At 60.2% G+C, this 16401-nt stretch overlaps 1 protein-coding gene across 2 annotated transcripts in view; it reads left to right on the plus strand.

The window, feature by feature from the left end:
- Positions 1–929: 929 nt before the first annotated feature.
- EVA1C (eva-1 homolog C) overlaps positions 930–16401 on the plus strand; it is a 50053-nt gene continuing 34581 nt past the window's right edge. For both annotated transcript variants that reach the window (XM_054577855.1, XM_054577864.1), the window contains exon 1: positions 930–1089. In XM_054577855.1, the coding sequence (XP_054433830.1) occupies positions 930–1089 (160 nt within the window). The remainder of the gene's footprint in view (positions 1090–16401) is intronic.

The following is a 16401-nucleotide window of genomic DNA, read 5'->3' on the forward strand; positions in this document are numbered from 1 at the left end:
CATCGCGCGCAATCAAGAAGTCCAGAAAGATGCTGTGGCCCATTTTAAAACAAAGCCCAATTATTAGCGCTCGGCGGCTGTGTGTGTCAGTCTGGTGTCAGAGCCTGTGAGCGCTGCGTGCAACCAGTGCCCGAAGGAAGTGTAGAGTCAGTCGGAGCCCAGAGAGACCGGCTCAGGGCCCTCTGACCCGCTTTGACACGCCCATCCTCAACCCCCGTCCCCGCTCATCCCCTCCCACTGCGTAAACTTGGACCCCGATGGGGTCTCAATCTCCTCCTCCGTGAAATGGGGGTAACTACGTGCTTGGTGATTCTGCAAGGGTCGCGGGGATGCCTGTGTTGCACCTCTGGGACCCCGCCTTCCGGCGGCCCCAGCCCCGGCCTCGGCCCCGCCCCGGGGCGCCCCGGCTCACCGCGCGGCGCTGGCTCCAAAGTGCGTCACGGGCACCGGCCGCGCTGCTCCGGCGGCCAGGGCGAGGCTGGCACCAGGCCAGCGCGGGCCGGGCCAGGGGTGCCGGGCCGGCTCAGGGGCGGGGACCCGGCGTGAAAGGCGCTCAAGTTGCGCAGTCCGCGGTGCGCTGTTGGGGGCACCCTCCGCGGCGGGCGGGGTGCCAGAAACCAGCCCCCGCAGCGGCGGGGCGCGCGGGATTACACTTTCCCTTCGGCCCCCCTCGTTTCCTCCCGCGCGGCGGCGGTGGCGGAGATTTCCTCTCGGGGAAACTACGCGGATCCTTCCCGGGGCTCCTCGCCCCGCCCCAGTTCTCCGCCCCCTCTCCTTCGCTGGGGAGCCGGTGCGGGCAGAGCCGGGGAGGTGGCGGGGGGCCGCGGAGCCGCTGGCCACCGACTCGCCCTGCCATGTGACGCAGCCCTCCGCCCAGCAACCCTCGGCGCGTCCTGGGCCCGCGCCCACGTCCCGCCGCGCCACGCACCATGCTCCTGCCGGGACCCGCGCGCCCACCGCGCGCGCCCCAGCCGGCGCAGCATCCCGGCCTCCGCAGGCAGGTAGAGCCACCGGGGCAGCTGCTGCGCGTCTTCTACTGCGCTGTCCTGGTCTGCTCTCGGGAGATCGCGGCGCTCTCGGACTTCTCCGGTAAGAGGCGTCCCCCTCACCGTGCGTCCCCGGCGCCGTGGCGCGCCCAGGTGAGCTCCCGGCTAGGGGCGGCCGCCCGAAGAAGCTCGCCATGGTTGGATTAAAGCTGGGGTGCGCTCCTAGCCAGTTTTCCTGCCTGTTGCGAGCCCCTAGCATATGGGTGGCTGCGTGTGGGGTAGTAGAAGGGGGGCTCCCCCTCCCCCAGAGGAACGGTGGGTACCGTATTTGGAATTGGTCGCGGTGCTGTTGACTTCAGTCTCCCAGCATCAGCGACTCACTCCGATGGGTGCGCTTCGGCTGGAGGCTCCCGCAGCGGAGCCCCTGGCAGCCCAGCACTGTGAGAGACACGTGCTGTGGTCGGCAGGGTGCACCTGGTTTGCCACCGCGCAGTCCCACGCCGCAGCCAGTCCCCGGGCCCGTGCTAGACTAGCCCAGGGGATGCATGACCTGAAGCCTGAGCCGCCCGGCCCCAGGGAAGCCGCGGGCCGGAAGGTCGGAGGAGAGGTGAGCAGATGCCTATAGAACAGAGAGGAGGCTCAGGGGGCAGGGCCACCTCAAAAGGCATCCGCGTCTCCCTCCCCGTTGCAGCCCGCTTAAGAAATGACTCCTCCGCCCAGGGACCCTTGAGGCTTTTCCTTGGGGGGACTGGGACCGCACACCCACGCCTCTCTGGGGAGGTGCTGGGGTTGTAGGTGTGACGCTGCGGACGGAGAGCTCTTTCTGGGTGTCTGACGGCTACCGGAGCGCCTGCCCCCGCTGTCTTTCCCCAGAGCCCCCAGCGTCCTCGCAGTTGTAGCCGAGGTGATCGCCCTCGGGCGAGCCTTCTTCACCCTTTCCCGGCTCAGGAAGCACCTCTGAGCCCCCTCTCCCCGTTTCCAGCATCTGCTGCAAGCCCGGCTTTGCGCGTTCCTGGGGGGCCCTGCCGGCAGGGTCTCCTGCAATGAAATCGTGGGGCGGGAGCCGCCCCCGTCCCTCTGTACAGGGGACTGGCCAGTGCGGGGCAGAGCGCTCTGAGCCCAGAGGCTGAGTTGGGTTTCTAGTTTACTCACAGAGAGTGTCATTGTTAGCCGGGAGCTCTTAGGTCCGAGGTTCTTTTCTTTGAATATTTAATATCAAGGCAGAGTTTCTACCGAGCAAAAGAAGCCAAGATATGCCTATTTGGCAAGCAAACCGTCGCCTTTAAAATTGAACACCGCAGGGTCAGAGCGCTGGGTTAAATGTGCTGGGGAAGTGCTTTTCCAGTGCTATTGACTTTTTTTTTTTTTTTTTTTTTTTGTAATAGAACTTTCTTGGCTGCTAGGAAAGCTCTATTTGCTGATTTAAGCCATGGAGAGCAGTTCCGAATCCAGCCGCCTCCAGGCTCTGAGCATTGTCAGGAAAGAATTGAAAGCTGTCAAGCCCTTTTGGCGACACTGTTGCAACTGAGCAAATATTGCTTTAGGTGAACTGCAGTGTAACCATGCAGCTGTTTGCGCAGATTATAGACACTTGTGGCGTCTGGGGGTTACCACCCAAGCTTGGAATTGTCCACATGTAACAACTGTTACTGCGGGTGAACCTGAACTCTCAGACAGGGAGGCCGCCCCGAGGGAAATGCGTGCTCTGATACATAGGTGAGGAAAGGATTTCCTTCTGCTTCGGTGGGAACCTCAAGTCCAGGGTTTAAAGCTCCCTGGGCCAGCGGTAGGTGGGGGTGTCGCCAGATTCGGCCACTGGCTTTGCTCTCCAGAGACCCAGAGACTGGATAAAGTATCCCTGGGGCCTGCTGTGGGGGAGGAAACATCCCCCCAAACCACAGACACTCTGAAGTTGGAGTCTAAACCCTATGATGGGTGGCATCACAAGACATTAGGAAAGGCTTAGGGAGAAAATGCAGTCTCCCAAAGCTGATTAACGTGACCTGGAGCTTAACGAAACTTCAGGGGCCTCCTGACCACGTGAAGTACAGCCTTGAGCAAAGCCCCGAGCTCCAAGGATGGCAGCCTGGGTGTTCAGTTCAATGGTTTAGTCAAAGCAGCGTGTCTGGAGCACGGGACTCCAGCCCTATGCCCACCCTGCTCCCCTCTCCAGGGCCCCCAAAGCCTGGTGCCCACTCTCCTGGGGACAGGCTGTCCCACTCCTTCCTGCGCACTTGGACAGGTGAGTGTGGCTCTAGCCCCATCCCCCAAGGAGACCCACAGCTATAAACCCACGCAGGGGAGCGTTGGGCGACCACACAGGGGGTTGTTTTCCCCGACAGGAGAAACATCAGACCCTGGACCCGAGGGAGGCTGGTGGGAGCCGGGGGCCTCGGGCACCCTGCAACGGGGGTGGGGGGAGGCGTAGCCACTGGAAAGAGGGCGCTGGGGGTCCTGGGGGTGTCTGCGCAGCACAGTGCTTGTCAGGCACTTGAGAGCACGGGGTCTGCGGAAGCTACGAAAGCCTTCCTGTCTTCAGGGCCCTGCCAGCGCCCTGCCTGGGCCACTGGTTTCTTTCTCTCTCTCTCTCTCTCTCTTTCTCTCTCTCTCTCTTTCTTCCTTCCTTCCTTCCTTCCTTCCTTCCTTCCTTCCTTCCTTCCTTCCTTTCTTTCTTTCTTTCTTTCTCTTTCTTTCTCTCTTTCTTTCTCTTTCCCTCTCCCTCCCTCCCTCCCTCTCCCTCCCTCCCTCCTTCCCTCCCTCCCTTCCTCTGTCTTTCTTTCCCTGGGGACTCCGGCATCGGCTCTCTCTCTTACTAAGCCGGAGGCTGCAGGGCGGCCCCTGTCCCCATGTGCTCGTGACTGTGCTAGTCCCCTTCAAGCTTCCTGGGAGCCAGTGCCCCACACCCCTCCCCCCACATCCCCAAAGACGCTGAGGTGCTGCCAGGGCCACTGGAAAGCCACCTGTCATCGCGGCATTAAGAGCATGTCCCAAGGAGGCTGTCAGTCCGTGCAAACTCAGGGCCTCTGACCCTCATCCCCGTGCGCAAGGGCGCTGGGTGCCCGCCCGCTGGTCTCCTTGGCGCAGGCCCTGTGCTTTGGGCTGCATTCCCGAGTGGGGGTTTGGCTTGAGAGGCCCGAATTGATCGCTGACTTTAAAGAAGGAGAAGAAGAAAGAACTGTAGTACCAGCATCCTGTTTGCTCAGAGAGCGAGGCAGGGTGAGGGCTCGGAGGAGGGAGGTTCCAATCGGCTCCGGCGTAAGAAGCAAGGCCTGCCCTCCAGCTCCCGCGTGGCCTCGAGGACCGAGGAGCGGAGCCCGGCTCAGGGCGTCTCCCCGCAGGGCTTGCCGGCCCTCCGTCCCGCTCGTTCTGCTTTTTGTGGTTTTAATGTCTGCTGTCTCTGCACTGAGGGGGGCCAGGGTCCCCCTCTCCCTGCTTGTTGCTCTCTCTCCTCAGAGAATCGAAGTGACGGATGGGCTTTCGGAGCCGGGGCGGGGGGAGCCCGGAGCGCGTGTTTACACAAGTGGCTTCACCCCGGGGTGCTGGCTGCGGACATGGGAAGGAGAGGGAGGGAGATGGGAACCAGAACCAAGGAGAGCGGGCTGGCCTCTGAAACCGCCGCCTTACAGAATGTCCCCCGGCCTCAGGCAAAGGCGATTGCATGGCGGCGGGGTCTCTCGGACGGTGCCCTCGTCCCGGCCCCCATCACCCCAACCGGGAGAGGCGCTTGTTGGCACATCGACGCAGCCCAGCACGTGAACCCAGCCCTGGCCCTTATGGCCTTGGCCAAGAACTCCAGGAGGTAGAAAAATGGCAGTTCAGTTGATCTCAGGGGTTGAGGGGCAGGGACTAGGTCCCGGTAGAGAGGACAGAATTGTCCACTGAAGAGACGGCGAACCTTCCTGTTCTGCTCAGACAAGCAGCAGGTCCTGGCCCTGGCCGCCTGTTACAGTCACCTGAGTCCAAACCAGCGTGTGGCTGCTCAGACCGCCCCTGGGCTTCTGATTCCACTGGTCTGGGGGGAGGCGGGCGCCGGTCTCTTTTTAAGTCTCCGGGGGCAGCGCCGGAGCCAGCGCCGGAGCCAGCGCCGAGCACCTCCGCTCTCAGCGCCGCATCTCGCCCAGAGGCACGCGGTGAGGCCTGGGTCCCCCCTGCGCCGCACTCACTGCCGGGAGACCAGGCCGGCGCCCTCCCAGCCGCCCGCTGGTGGCTGCGCCCCAGCGCACAGGCGCATGCTCCGTCCCCACGCACACGCGTGCACGCATGTCACCTTGTCCTTCCCCTCAGGGCCTGTCTTCACTTTCAAAGATTGTAGGGCGTGAAAAGCCAGCTTGAACCAAAGACGGACAGGCCGAGTGTTGGGAGGGGTTGTCCAGCTGCCACGGCAGAAGAGGCGGGAGACCGCGCGCCGGAGCCATGCCAGGCTGGGCGAGGAGCCACGCCGGGCCGAGTCCGGGGCACAGAGGGGTTGGGCGGGCGGGCGGGCGGGCCCGCGGCGACGGCTCCTGGGAAGGGCAGGCTGGCAAGAGGTTCAGGGAGGAAGGTGGTAACAGTCGGCCGAGCGCCCTGTGGCCCTCTGTTCCCCTCACAGGCCCCTGGGAGGGGAGGAGGGGCCGTATTAGGCCGAGCCCCGCCCCGCGGCAGCGGCCGGTGCTCGGTGCTCCCGAGGTGGGCGGCCGGGGCTCAGCGGCGGGTGCGGAGCGTAGGCTCTGATTGTAAAGCCCACGGGGCGGCCAGCACCGTTTCAGCTGCGCGTGGAGCGGGCGGGCCTTGACCTTTTCCGGCTCCTTCCTTCAGCACCTTTGTCACACTCTCTGCGAAGTGGAGGCCTGCCCCTGGCCACCCTGTGCGCACAGTGGGGATGGGCTAGGACCTCTGCTCTTTTCTTTCTGAAAAAAGGAGCTGCTTTTCTGATGATAAACATATCAACTGACAGCAGCTCAATACACGATTTATAGGCAAATGTACGAGTATTAGAGATGTGCTTGCGAAATGCTTTTACTGATGGGTTCAGGATTTTAAGGATTTGGAGGCCCCTGGGCACCTTTAAGGCTCTCGGAAGGGCAGCCGTGCGGGGTGGTGCGCTGCGGGGGAGCTTCTGTCCCCTGCTGACAGCCGGCCCCTGACACACCCCAACCCCGCCCACTGCTGCCTGTGAGACCTTCGGAGGCAGGACGCAAGCCCAGCCCCTGTCGGGTTTCAAAAATATATCCTCTTACCCATCAGGCTAGGTAACGAGCCTGGAAGGTAGAGCCGAGGGTCCTCGGAGGCTGTACAATACCAGGTCGCTGTGGCGCGTTTGTAGCTTTCTGGGAGGAAATAGCTACCCTTGATAACATAAATCCTAGATGCACCAAGGTTTTAGTCCTTGAAAGAGAACCTCGGATGGGAAGGGTGGCTGACCATGTGACTAGTCTGTTCTCTCTGAGCTTCTCCTTCCCCCTGTGGGGAGGGTCCCCGAATTCTGCCACCCCTTAGCCGGCTCCTATGTCTGGCCCGGCAGAGAGTAACTTCTGTACTTGGCTTCTCTCGGCGCACATTAAGAGTAGCCGGTGAGTTAGAAACACTAGCAGTGTATCAAACACATAAAACTTTCTGCACCAGACACTGGTCTGAGAACTTCATGTTCATTAACTCATTTAATCCTCATCATCCTACGAAGGGAATACTCTTATAATGAGTTGAAGAAACTGAGGCAAAGAGCAGTTGAGTAACTTTTGGGGCTTTGGCCCCAAGCAGATTCTCTCCTACCGAAGCGAATCAATTACACGTCATTTAAAGCAACGCCAGTCCTGTGAAGTGTATCTCTTCATCGGCTAGATCCATCCCCGCTAGGACTTACAGGTCTTGTCCATTCCTCACCCTGTCTAAAAATAGTACCGGCTGGCCCCAAAGAACCGATTACAGAATAGAATCTGCAATCTATTCTGGAAATATGGTGAAACTGGTGTTCTGAAAGTATTCCTACAACAAAACACCTACGGCTGCTAAGTAAAACACCACAAACATTCTTTAAACGCATGAATGAGCAGCTAAATATAAGGATCGTCCCAGGAATACACAGGAAGAGGAACCCGAGAACTGGGGACGTTAGCCGGCCCTGGCCCTGGCCCTCTGGCTGCCCGGGGCCCTCTGGTGCTCTCTACAGCCAGGACTTAACAGGCACACGGGGGCAACAGACAAAGCGTTAGACCCGTGCGCAGGGAGACGTGGGGACAAGGGTTCCCGCATAAAGCCGGGCCTGGGCAGGACCGAACATTCACAACAAGGTGGAGGAGAAAGAGACCCGCCTTCCTGCAGAGAAAGACGGCGAAGAAGCCTGTCTCAGCCTGGGCCCAGGGCTGCGGAAAGAAGCGATCTCGCTAGAGAACACGTAACCGTGGGCCTGCCTTTTCAATGGCCTGGGCTTTGAATTCACCTTACCTCTACCAGGAAACCCAAGCTGAGAAACTCACCACGGTGTCCCGGGTTGGTTGTGCCCCAGGGTACTTGGCAAAACCAGACACACAAATACTCTCTGCATAGAAACATCACCCACACAAACCCCACAAGGCTCTTAGCGATGAAATCCTGCTGGTAGGAACTCACGATCCAAACCCACAGCACATGAACAACAGTCGGCGGTACAGACGGCCGCGTTCTTAGGTAATGGAGGGAATTTAAAACAAACAAACAAACAAACAAAACAAATAAAAGAGGGACCGGAAAGCATGAAGAAAGAACAAAGGGCTGTAAAGAAAGAGAGGGCGTGTCTGAAAAAGAAACACATATATCTACTTACTAACACTACTGTTATTAATGAAAACCATATTCATTGAAATCAAAAGCTTCATGGATAGAGTAGACTTATCTGAAGAGAGAAACAGGGGACTGACAAATAAAGCTGGAGAAATGATCCAGAACGCAGCCAAGGAGGTAAACACATGAAAAAAAAAAATGACAGAACAAAAGGTCTGTAAGGCATGAAGGGGTGCAATGGGGGTTCAGCCTATGTCAGGGTTCTAGAAAGTAAGATTCGGAAAAAGGAGGGCGTGGCAACGCTCCAAGTGACCATATCTCGGAGTCCATTTTCAAGAATTAACGAAAGATTTAGATTCAAGCATCTCAAGCAAGTGAAATAAAAATAAATATAGACCTATTATATTGAAACTAAAAAAATGCTAAAAACAACGTGATAGTCTTAGAATAATCAAAGTGAGAAAATGTTGATTATAAAGTCTTTGCAACAACAGCGAGAGCCAGAAGCCAAGGAAGTATTTTCCAGGCTCTGAAAGGGAAAAAATAAAAAGAAAGCAGCTATCAATGCAGAACCACATACCCAGCTAAACTATCTTTGAGAGAGTGCAGACGTGTTTCCCGCCAAGAAATCCTTGCTGAAAGAACTACTAAAGGATGGGCCTCGTGGGGAAGGACACTGAGTCTAGAAGGAAAGAAAAGAAATGGTGAGCAAAGATGTGAAACCACGCCTAATGCACTTTACCCGTGTCCTTGCTGTCTTCCTACAGAGAGCCGGCCATCCCTTGTCTTGGGTGTCTCGCCCTTGAGTTGACTCAGTTGAGCTCTTCCTCTGAGGGGTGGCTTCCAGCTAGAGGAGCCCAAGACTCCTCCCGGGGGTGGGGGGCACCGGTCCCCGGGTGACTACCCCGGGGGTTCTGGGTGAAAGAGCAGGGTGTGTTAAGTCTTTTCGTACCAGAGGCTGAGCTATGTGTGACCCAAGGTTACTGAGAGTCAGTCCTGTCCTGGGAAAACTTCCTCTTCCGTGGGTTCCTGGCCGCACGGATAACAAGGGTTTGAAGGATGACTAATCAGCTTGGCAGGTCACATTCTCCAAATGGTTCCAAACCGCAGAGCCTGGAATGGAGGGCGTGGGAGTGTGTCCACAGGCCTAGCGGGCAGCTCTGCCCAGGTGCAGCTTTGTGCCTCCCCGTACCTGAGCTTCTGAACACCTGTACCCCCACCCGCTCAGGACGCCGACGCCGAGCGCATCCCGCACAACAAGCTGGGGAAGGGAACGGGGGCCCGGGTGGGGTTCAGCCCGAGAGCGAAGTTTTCCACACGCCGAGAACCAGGCAACATCCAAATCCCAAACTCAGGCCGCGGGATCCGAAACGCGTGTTTGCAAACTGTCTGACTTCACGTCTGCCTCAGAGGCCCCGCGCATACGAATCGCCTCATTTGGGGCTGCAGCGGCAGGGAGGAGGGAACCCAAGAAAATCTCCAAAACAAATCTTTAATTCGGATGAGCATAATAGAATGTAATCCCGCTTCAAGTCTGTCAGCATTCCTCTGATGATTACAAATGAGTCTCTTTCCCCTGCCATGTGGGGGCAGAGTCGGGATAAAATAGCCCCCTTTGTCTGCGAGGGCCTGCGCGACGCCGGCCCCTGCGAGCCTGCGGGGCCGCGTTCGGAGTCTGAGAAGAGCACGCTGTCCCCAGCCCGTCTTGCTTTCTCTCGACTGAGGAGATTCTTCACTCTTCTCATGCTCAGGAGCTCCCGAAGCTCTCAGGCTCCGGAGCCATAAATCAGTGCACTGTGCGGTCGGCACGAGGGAGACGCGGCCACCAGCCCTCCCTCCCGCCCCAGCCCGCGCCCCGGGAGACAGGCGGAGGCGACGGCCGGCGCTGTGCCTGGAGGCGTTTTACAGCCTTGGGGGCTGCGCTGAAGGAGGGGGCACGGTCCCCTAGTCCCTTTTCTATTAAAAATACGTGCACTGGACCAAGTTCAGGCTGACACACCTCCTTTGGCTTGTTTGCCTGTGACGTTAAGGGACAGTCATTTTTAAATGCCTTCCTCTGGTGCTCTGGAGGCCTGGAGGACTGAACGCGCCCTCCAGCGCTAACAAGGCCAGATGCTGCGTGGGCAGGTCCGACGGGCCACCCGGCCGGGCGTGAGGAGGGGTCCGAGGCCGCAGGCTGCAGGATGCGCCACACGGGACAGGGCACAGCACACAGCGCACAGCGTCACAGAGCACATCCTGTGGTCTTTTGCCTCGTTAAACCCCGGGTTCAACTGTGAAGGCCTCTCTCTTCTGATTCACCTTCTCTTTCCTTTGAGCTAGGTACCCTGGGATTTTATGCCAGGATAATTTAAAAATATATAGTTTTATGGCTCCCTAAAGCCATAAACCCACGTTTTGAAGCCAGAGGCCTGCCTTCGCCTCAGACGTCCGCGTTTGTCTCTGGCTGCCTTAGGCAGCGACGGTGGCCAGCCTTCACCCGAGATGCGGTGGTCCGGCAGCGCGTGGCTCTCCGGGCCCCGTGAAAAGCTGGCTGGTCCAAGTGTTTGGTCTGAATCGCTTTCCGTCAGGGGGAATTTTGTCCCCCAAGAATGTTGGCAGTCCCTGGAGGTGATTTTATTTGTCACAACTGGAGGCGCCGTTGCCCCCGGTGGGCGCAGCCCAGGGACACTCGCCCTCCCCCAGGACGGGCCCGCCCGGAAGGAAGCTCGGCCCGCGCGCTGCGGTTGCGAGGGCGGCCCGGCCCGCTGGCTCGCCTCGGGTTCTTCTCGGCACGTTTGGAACCCGGAGAAGGAGGGGCCTGTTTTAAATGCCGGAGCTGAGTCGGGCAAACCTGAGACGTCAGCCCGCGGACCCCTTCGGGCCAGCTTGCCTGGGCAGCCACACCCACACGTGCGCACCCACACGTGGATTGGGAGTCCGCTGCCGCACCCCCGCGGGCTCACCACGCCGCCCCTGCCCCACGCAACGCACCTGTGCCTCGGGCCCTTCTCCCGTCTCACCTCAAGCTCAAACATTCGCCATTGGTGACGTCAAACCGGAACGTCCCTCCCAAGAGGCGCTAGGACGGGAAGCCTGTTGCTCGCTGGCAGGGCTGGGGGGGGGGTGGCGGTGCGCGGTGGGGGGCATCCGCCTGCCCCTCTGTCGCAGGTGGGGGGGCGCCGATGTGGATTTTGAAAGGGAGAGAGGGAAAGTCAGTGGCTCCCGCGGCCTCGCCCCACCTTCCTCTCCCTCTGTTCCCGCCCTCATCCCTCCTGCTCCCCCCGCCCCCCCGCACCCAGCTCTGCACACCCACGTGCAGACAGCGCCTGGTGTGCGTGGTGCACACACATGCGCACACTTACATGCATACACACCTGCACACACCTGCACGCGCTGGCATTTCTGTGAACGGTTGTGCTTGCCTCTCAGTGCCGCATGTGACACTCTCTACAGAGAAATGTTCAAAGAGGCCTCATAGAGTGTTTGCCGTGTGGATGATGAGTCTGCTCTGTGACATTTCCGTGTGGCTGCGTGCCACGCTGCACCGGGCAGCACCACGGATCGGCGCGCTTGCAGCCTCTGGGGTCAGGGGCTGAGCACCGCTGGGAGGTCTGGGGAAGTGACGCCCACCCCTGCTCAGAGGCCACCAGGCCCAGGGACAGCCACCCACTGCCAGAGCCTGCTGTCCCCGGCCTCCCCTTGTTCAAACAGGTTGCAACTCTAGTTGAAATATTTTTTTACTCTGCCAAACACAGAGAAGGTGAAGCATTGTTTCCACCGAGTGAGCGGCGCCGGCAGGAACGGGTGCGCGGCATTTGCACGGGTCGGTGGCCCAGTCCCTCAGAGTCTGGGCATTTTTAGAGCTTTGCCCAAAAGAAAAAAAAAGGTCTATTGTGTGGCTCTTGGCACTGAAGGAAATCACAAGCCTGTCAGAACTCCGTTTCAGATTCAACGCTAAAGTGGGCGCCGTAGAACACCGTCCCGTGGGGCGCTCTGCTCCTCTTCCCACGCCCGCCCATTCTGGTCGGACAGGATGCGAGTCGGCAGGGTCTGCTCGTGTTAAGAAATCACAGCATCTTCCCTTCACGTCCTTCTCATAAGGCGCTGTGTTCCTAAGCAACGATCAGTACATCGTTCGTGTAAACGTGGCTTCCTGCATTAAAGTAAAAACGTACTTGACTGTATGTACGTGTGTATGTATTTTCTTTACATATAAACACATAGTATACATATATACATATATAATACATGCGACTATCCGTCTGTCTCTGTGCACATATGTAACACACAATTATAACTGGAGCAGCCTCTGGCAGTGTCTTCTCCTTTGTCGGAGCAGCGTGGAGACTGTGGGGCATTGTCGATGGTCCCAAATGCCTCACGCGTTGACATCTCCTTCTGGGCGCGGACGCGGTGAAAACAAGCAGGAAACGCCCTTCGCGGAAGACCGCCTCCCCTGTGGGTTCCTCCCAGGACAGCGAACAGTGTTTCTCTCATCACATGTTTATTTTACTACATCTCCCTTGGTGTGCTCGTCTTCTCTCATTAATAACGATCGTACTACACCCTAATAAAAGGAACCAAAGCATCGTAGGCAACCCCGGATGCAGCTGAAGTGTGAGCAGGGTGCGAGCCCTGGGCCGGGAAAGCGTCTCACTGCACTGCCGGCGCCGATCCAGTGCCCTCGGTCCTCCGGAGAACAACCTTTACTTCCTTCTGCCCGCTTTCCAGAAAATTCCCTTAAAGGCCCGGACAGTCCCTGAAGTTAAGCATTTTCTTAATTATGGGGAATTTAACATGGAGACCCCCTGTGCAACATGGATTGTGCACCAGCCTGGGCCCAAGATGAAATCGGACCATGAGCAAGAAGATCGGTCCCTGGAAACAGAGCGAGGTGAACCCGCCTCGCGCTGCGGGGCCCCAGGCTCCTACTGTGAGGGAGGCCTGACCGAAGGGGGCGTCGTAGCTAGTTAATCGCTCTGCCACACGTGGCGGACACACATATGTGCCCGCATACCAAGGGGCCTCTCGTCCTTGGAAGGCAGTTGGATGGGGACATGCAGACCAAAGCCGAACTGCAGGCTCCCCGGGAACCGGGGGAACCTCCTGGCACGTGACTTGTCATTCGCTGCCTCGGGGCCTTCGCCGAGCGTCTGCTGTGCGCCGTTTGTCTTCGTGGCCCTGCGTTCTCTTCCCGGGAAGGTAAATTATTAGGCGCGTAAGCAGTGACTGGTGTGTTAGTTGAGAGTTTTACCCTCAGAACGTCAAAGGCGTGTGATTCTGCCTCCCCGATCGGGTCACAATTGCAGCACCGAGAGTGAGCGTGGGGCTTGATGTGACAGCCATTTCTCAGGCAGGCTGCGGGGCACGGGCCTCTCCCCGCAGTGTTGTGCGGCGCGGGCTGCGGGGAGGGGCCGCGTGCCGGCGTCGCCGAAGCCCAGGCCACCAGGGAGCCGGTCAAGCGGCTCTCGTTGCCGGCAGCCAGGCCCAGGGCTGACGTGACCACACCCGAAACCCTCCCTCGACTGGACCGTGGTACAGTGTCTCTGGGGAAATGAGGCATGAGAGGACAGCGTGCAGGCTGGAGAACGGAACCGTCCATAGAAATAGGCCGTGGCCCGCCTCCAGGATGCTGAAGGTTCCAGCGGCCACGCTAGAAAAAGGGCGAAATGAATTTCCATAGCAAGTTGTATTTAGCCCAGTGCACCCATGGCGCTGCCGTCATCATCAACCGACATCTGTAGCAATAATGAGCTAGCGTGCGCCCTTCTTGCCTCACGACGCCTTGGAGGCCCAGTGGGGAGGCGACCCGCACAGCGTGGCCCAGTGCCCCGCGGCCTGGCACAGCCGGCCACCAGGCTGAGCGGCAGTGTTGGGACCCAGCAGGTCTAGGAGCCTGGGGCCCGGCGAGGGGAGGTCTGGGGCCAGGGCCGGCGGAGCCGCAGACCCCACGTTGGTGACGGCCAGGCCTGTCCCAGGAAAGGACCAGCGGCAGGCACCTCCGCTGCCCCGTGGGAGCATCGCCCCGAGCTTGTTCCCCTGCCGCTGGGATTGGGGTCCTCCTGTCCCTCCCCCGGCTCCTGTGCCGAGGACCCTCCCCAGCTTCAGTCCTTGTGAAGGGAGACGCTTGCAGGCAGCCGCCCCAGCTGTGACAGATCCTGCCACTGGGGCGCCGTGAGGACCGCGGGCCCCCCTGCGCAAATCCACCGCAGGGCCCTGGGGCGCAGTCGCTAAGCTGTGCGTCTGCCTCCTGTGGCTCAGGCGGCCTTGGAGGCGGCTCTCGGTCAGCCCTGCTCTTCGGCCGAGAGAGCCCAGGCTGGGCACAGGGAGGGCTGGCCGGGGAGTCCCCCAGTTTACTCGTGACAGGACCAAGGTTGGGCCCAGAACCAAGCTCCAGGCCTGCGTCACTGTGCTGCCCCGGGATCAGCTCTGGAGAGGAGGAGAGGAGGGCCCAGGAAGACCGCAGCCTGGAACCTTCCTTCGCCTGACAAGCCAGGGCTGAGCCGGCTGCTCAGGGCTCCCCTGGGTTCACCCTGGACTGTCCTCGGGGACGCTGCTGAGACGGACAGCTGGCAGCAGCCCCGCCCGGGCCAACTGGACCTGTGTCTGGGGGGGGGGCCCGGGGCACTTGGCGACCCCCTGAGGCCATTCGACTGGGGCGGGGCGGGGCTGAGACCTGCCGGGAGCACCGCCCACTTAGAAATCTATCTCTGTGTTTGCGAGGTGTTGACTCTCAGTGAATGGCTTTCCCCGAGCAGGCAATTTGCAAGGATGGTACAAAGACTTCTTTCGCACCCTCCCTTGGGTTCCTCCAACGTTTCCGTTTTCTTGCCGCCACTTTCTATTTCTCTGGGTTTCAGCCAAAGTGTCCTTCACTCCTAAACGCAAGCACAAGGTCACTTGGACGTGACCAGGAACAGCAGTCAAAGTCAGGAGAGGGCTTGCTGCTGCGAGCTGTTTTGTGACCCACTGCCCTCATTCGATGTCACCTGCTGCCCCAGTGACGTACGTAGAGCGAGAGGCATCCCCGAGCCATGTGCGGATTTCAGTTGCTACGTCTCCTCTGTCTCCTCCAAACTGAGGCCTGTCCCCAGCCTTCACTGTCACACGTGGGCCTTCCGGAAGATGACGTGATGGCCGTTCTGCGGTGTGGCCCTCAGTTCGGGTCTGCCTGCTGCTTCCTCGTGGCGATGTCCCCACGTGTTCGTGCAGGACCCTCACGGTAGCGAGGCTGTGCTCTTCCGGGCGCATCGCCCCGAGGCCCCAGGAGGAATGTGGCTTCGCTTCGCCCCGTTACAAGGCAGTGAACTTGGACGTTGGGTGAAGGTGGGGTGCAGGCCTGTCTTAGACTCCACAGGCCTGTCGGCCACGCTCCCGCAGAGCAGTCGGCCGTTTCCCTCAGCAGCTGACCTAGCGGAGCTGTAAGGGTCGCGGAGCAGGGAAGGGGAAGGGAGCGCAGGTTCCGGGACCTAGAGCTTTGGCCGGGGTCCTAGTCCGCCGAAGGCACCGCCGGCGCTGCCCTGGAACTGGGATGAAGCCCCGGGGGGCCCTGGGCTGCAAGGGGCTGCGATGGGGCGGGGAGGGGCGGCAGTGGCGCGCGCTGGCCTGTGGCCTTGCTGAGGGCCGCCCGCTGCCTGCCGGGCAGTGCGCTCACCACGTCTGCTCCCCGCGCTCCTTCTAGAACGGGCCGGCCCTCTCCTTCGGGGCCCCCCCGCCGGGCAGCCCGCCGGCCTTCCTCCGTGGCGGTGGCAGGGTGTTGCTGACTCCCAGACGAGCCCCGGGAACACTGCCAGTCAAAGTGAAGCCCAGCTTGCCCCCTCCTGTCTCCTGCCCCTCAGCACATTTGTTATCTGTCGTTTATCTCCAGATCAGGTGCGATTCTTACCATTTCAAAACCACTAGACCCTCCGGTGGCCACTGGCTTGGAGCACCGCTTGACTCCACAGGATAAACCTATCACAGGTTTTCTTCAGTTACTAAAACGCAGTTTTCCTCCCCTCCCTGGAGGGGGCGGGGTACCGGGCGAGGCCGAGGGGCCGGTGCGTCCCGCGGCCCTCCTGCTGTGCCCGCGGGCGGCGCCCCTGAACCCGGCCGGGTGGGAGCCCTTTCTGCCCTCGCCGCCCGCCAGCTTCTGCCCAAGGTTGCCTTCGGCTCATTCTCAGACCCTGTCACTTTCTGTCCTTGGTGTCCTCCCTGACCGCACGCATTTGCCTTCCCCTGGGCGCCCGCAGAGAGGTGTCGTGCTGCTGGGGAGACGGTGGCCGCCACAAGCTCACCTCCCCACCCCCACGCCGTCCCTCGTCGGCCTGTTCCTCATACCTGTGAACGCCACGCCAGCCAACGGAGGCGGCAGTGGTGGGGGCTCCGATCCCACGACCGGCGTCCCTATGAAGAGGGGAAATTCGGACGCAGGTGCGCACGGGAGACCTGCCCGTGAGATCAGAGCTCTGGTACCACGTACTAAGGAACCGCCACAGCCTCCGGGGGGCCTGGGACAGGTCTTCCCGGGGCCGGCAGAGGGGGCGCGGCCCCCTGGGCCCCCTGATTTTGGGTTCCGGGCTCAGACCGTGAGACCTGCATGTCTGCCATCGCACACAGCCCGGGTCGTGGCACCCGTTGTGGCAGCTGCGGGCGCGAACACCGCCGCGTTCCGACTGTGGCGCATACACCAGCTCATTTCCTGCACCCCCCGCCCCGC

The sequence above is a fragment of the Pteronotus mesoamericanus genome, unplaced genomic scaffold, assembly GCF_021234165.1.
Source record: "Pteronotus mesoamericanus isolate MK-2021 breed Mesoamerican mustached bat unplaced genomic scaffold, CSHL_Meso_final contig_116, whole genome shotgun sequence".
Classification (NCBI taxonomy): Eukaryota; Metazoa; Chordata; class Mammalia; order Chiroptera; family Mormoopidae; genus Pteronotus; species Pteronotus mesoamericanus.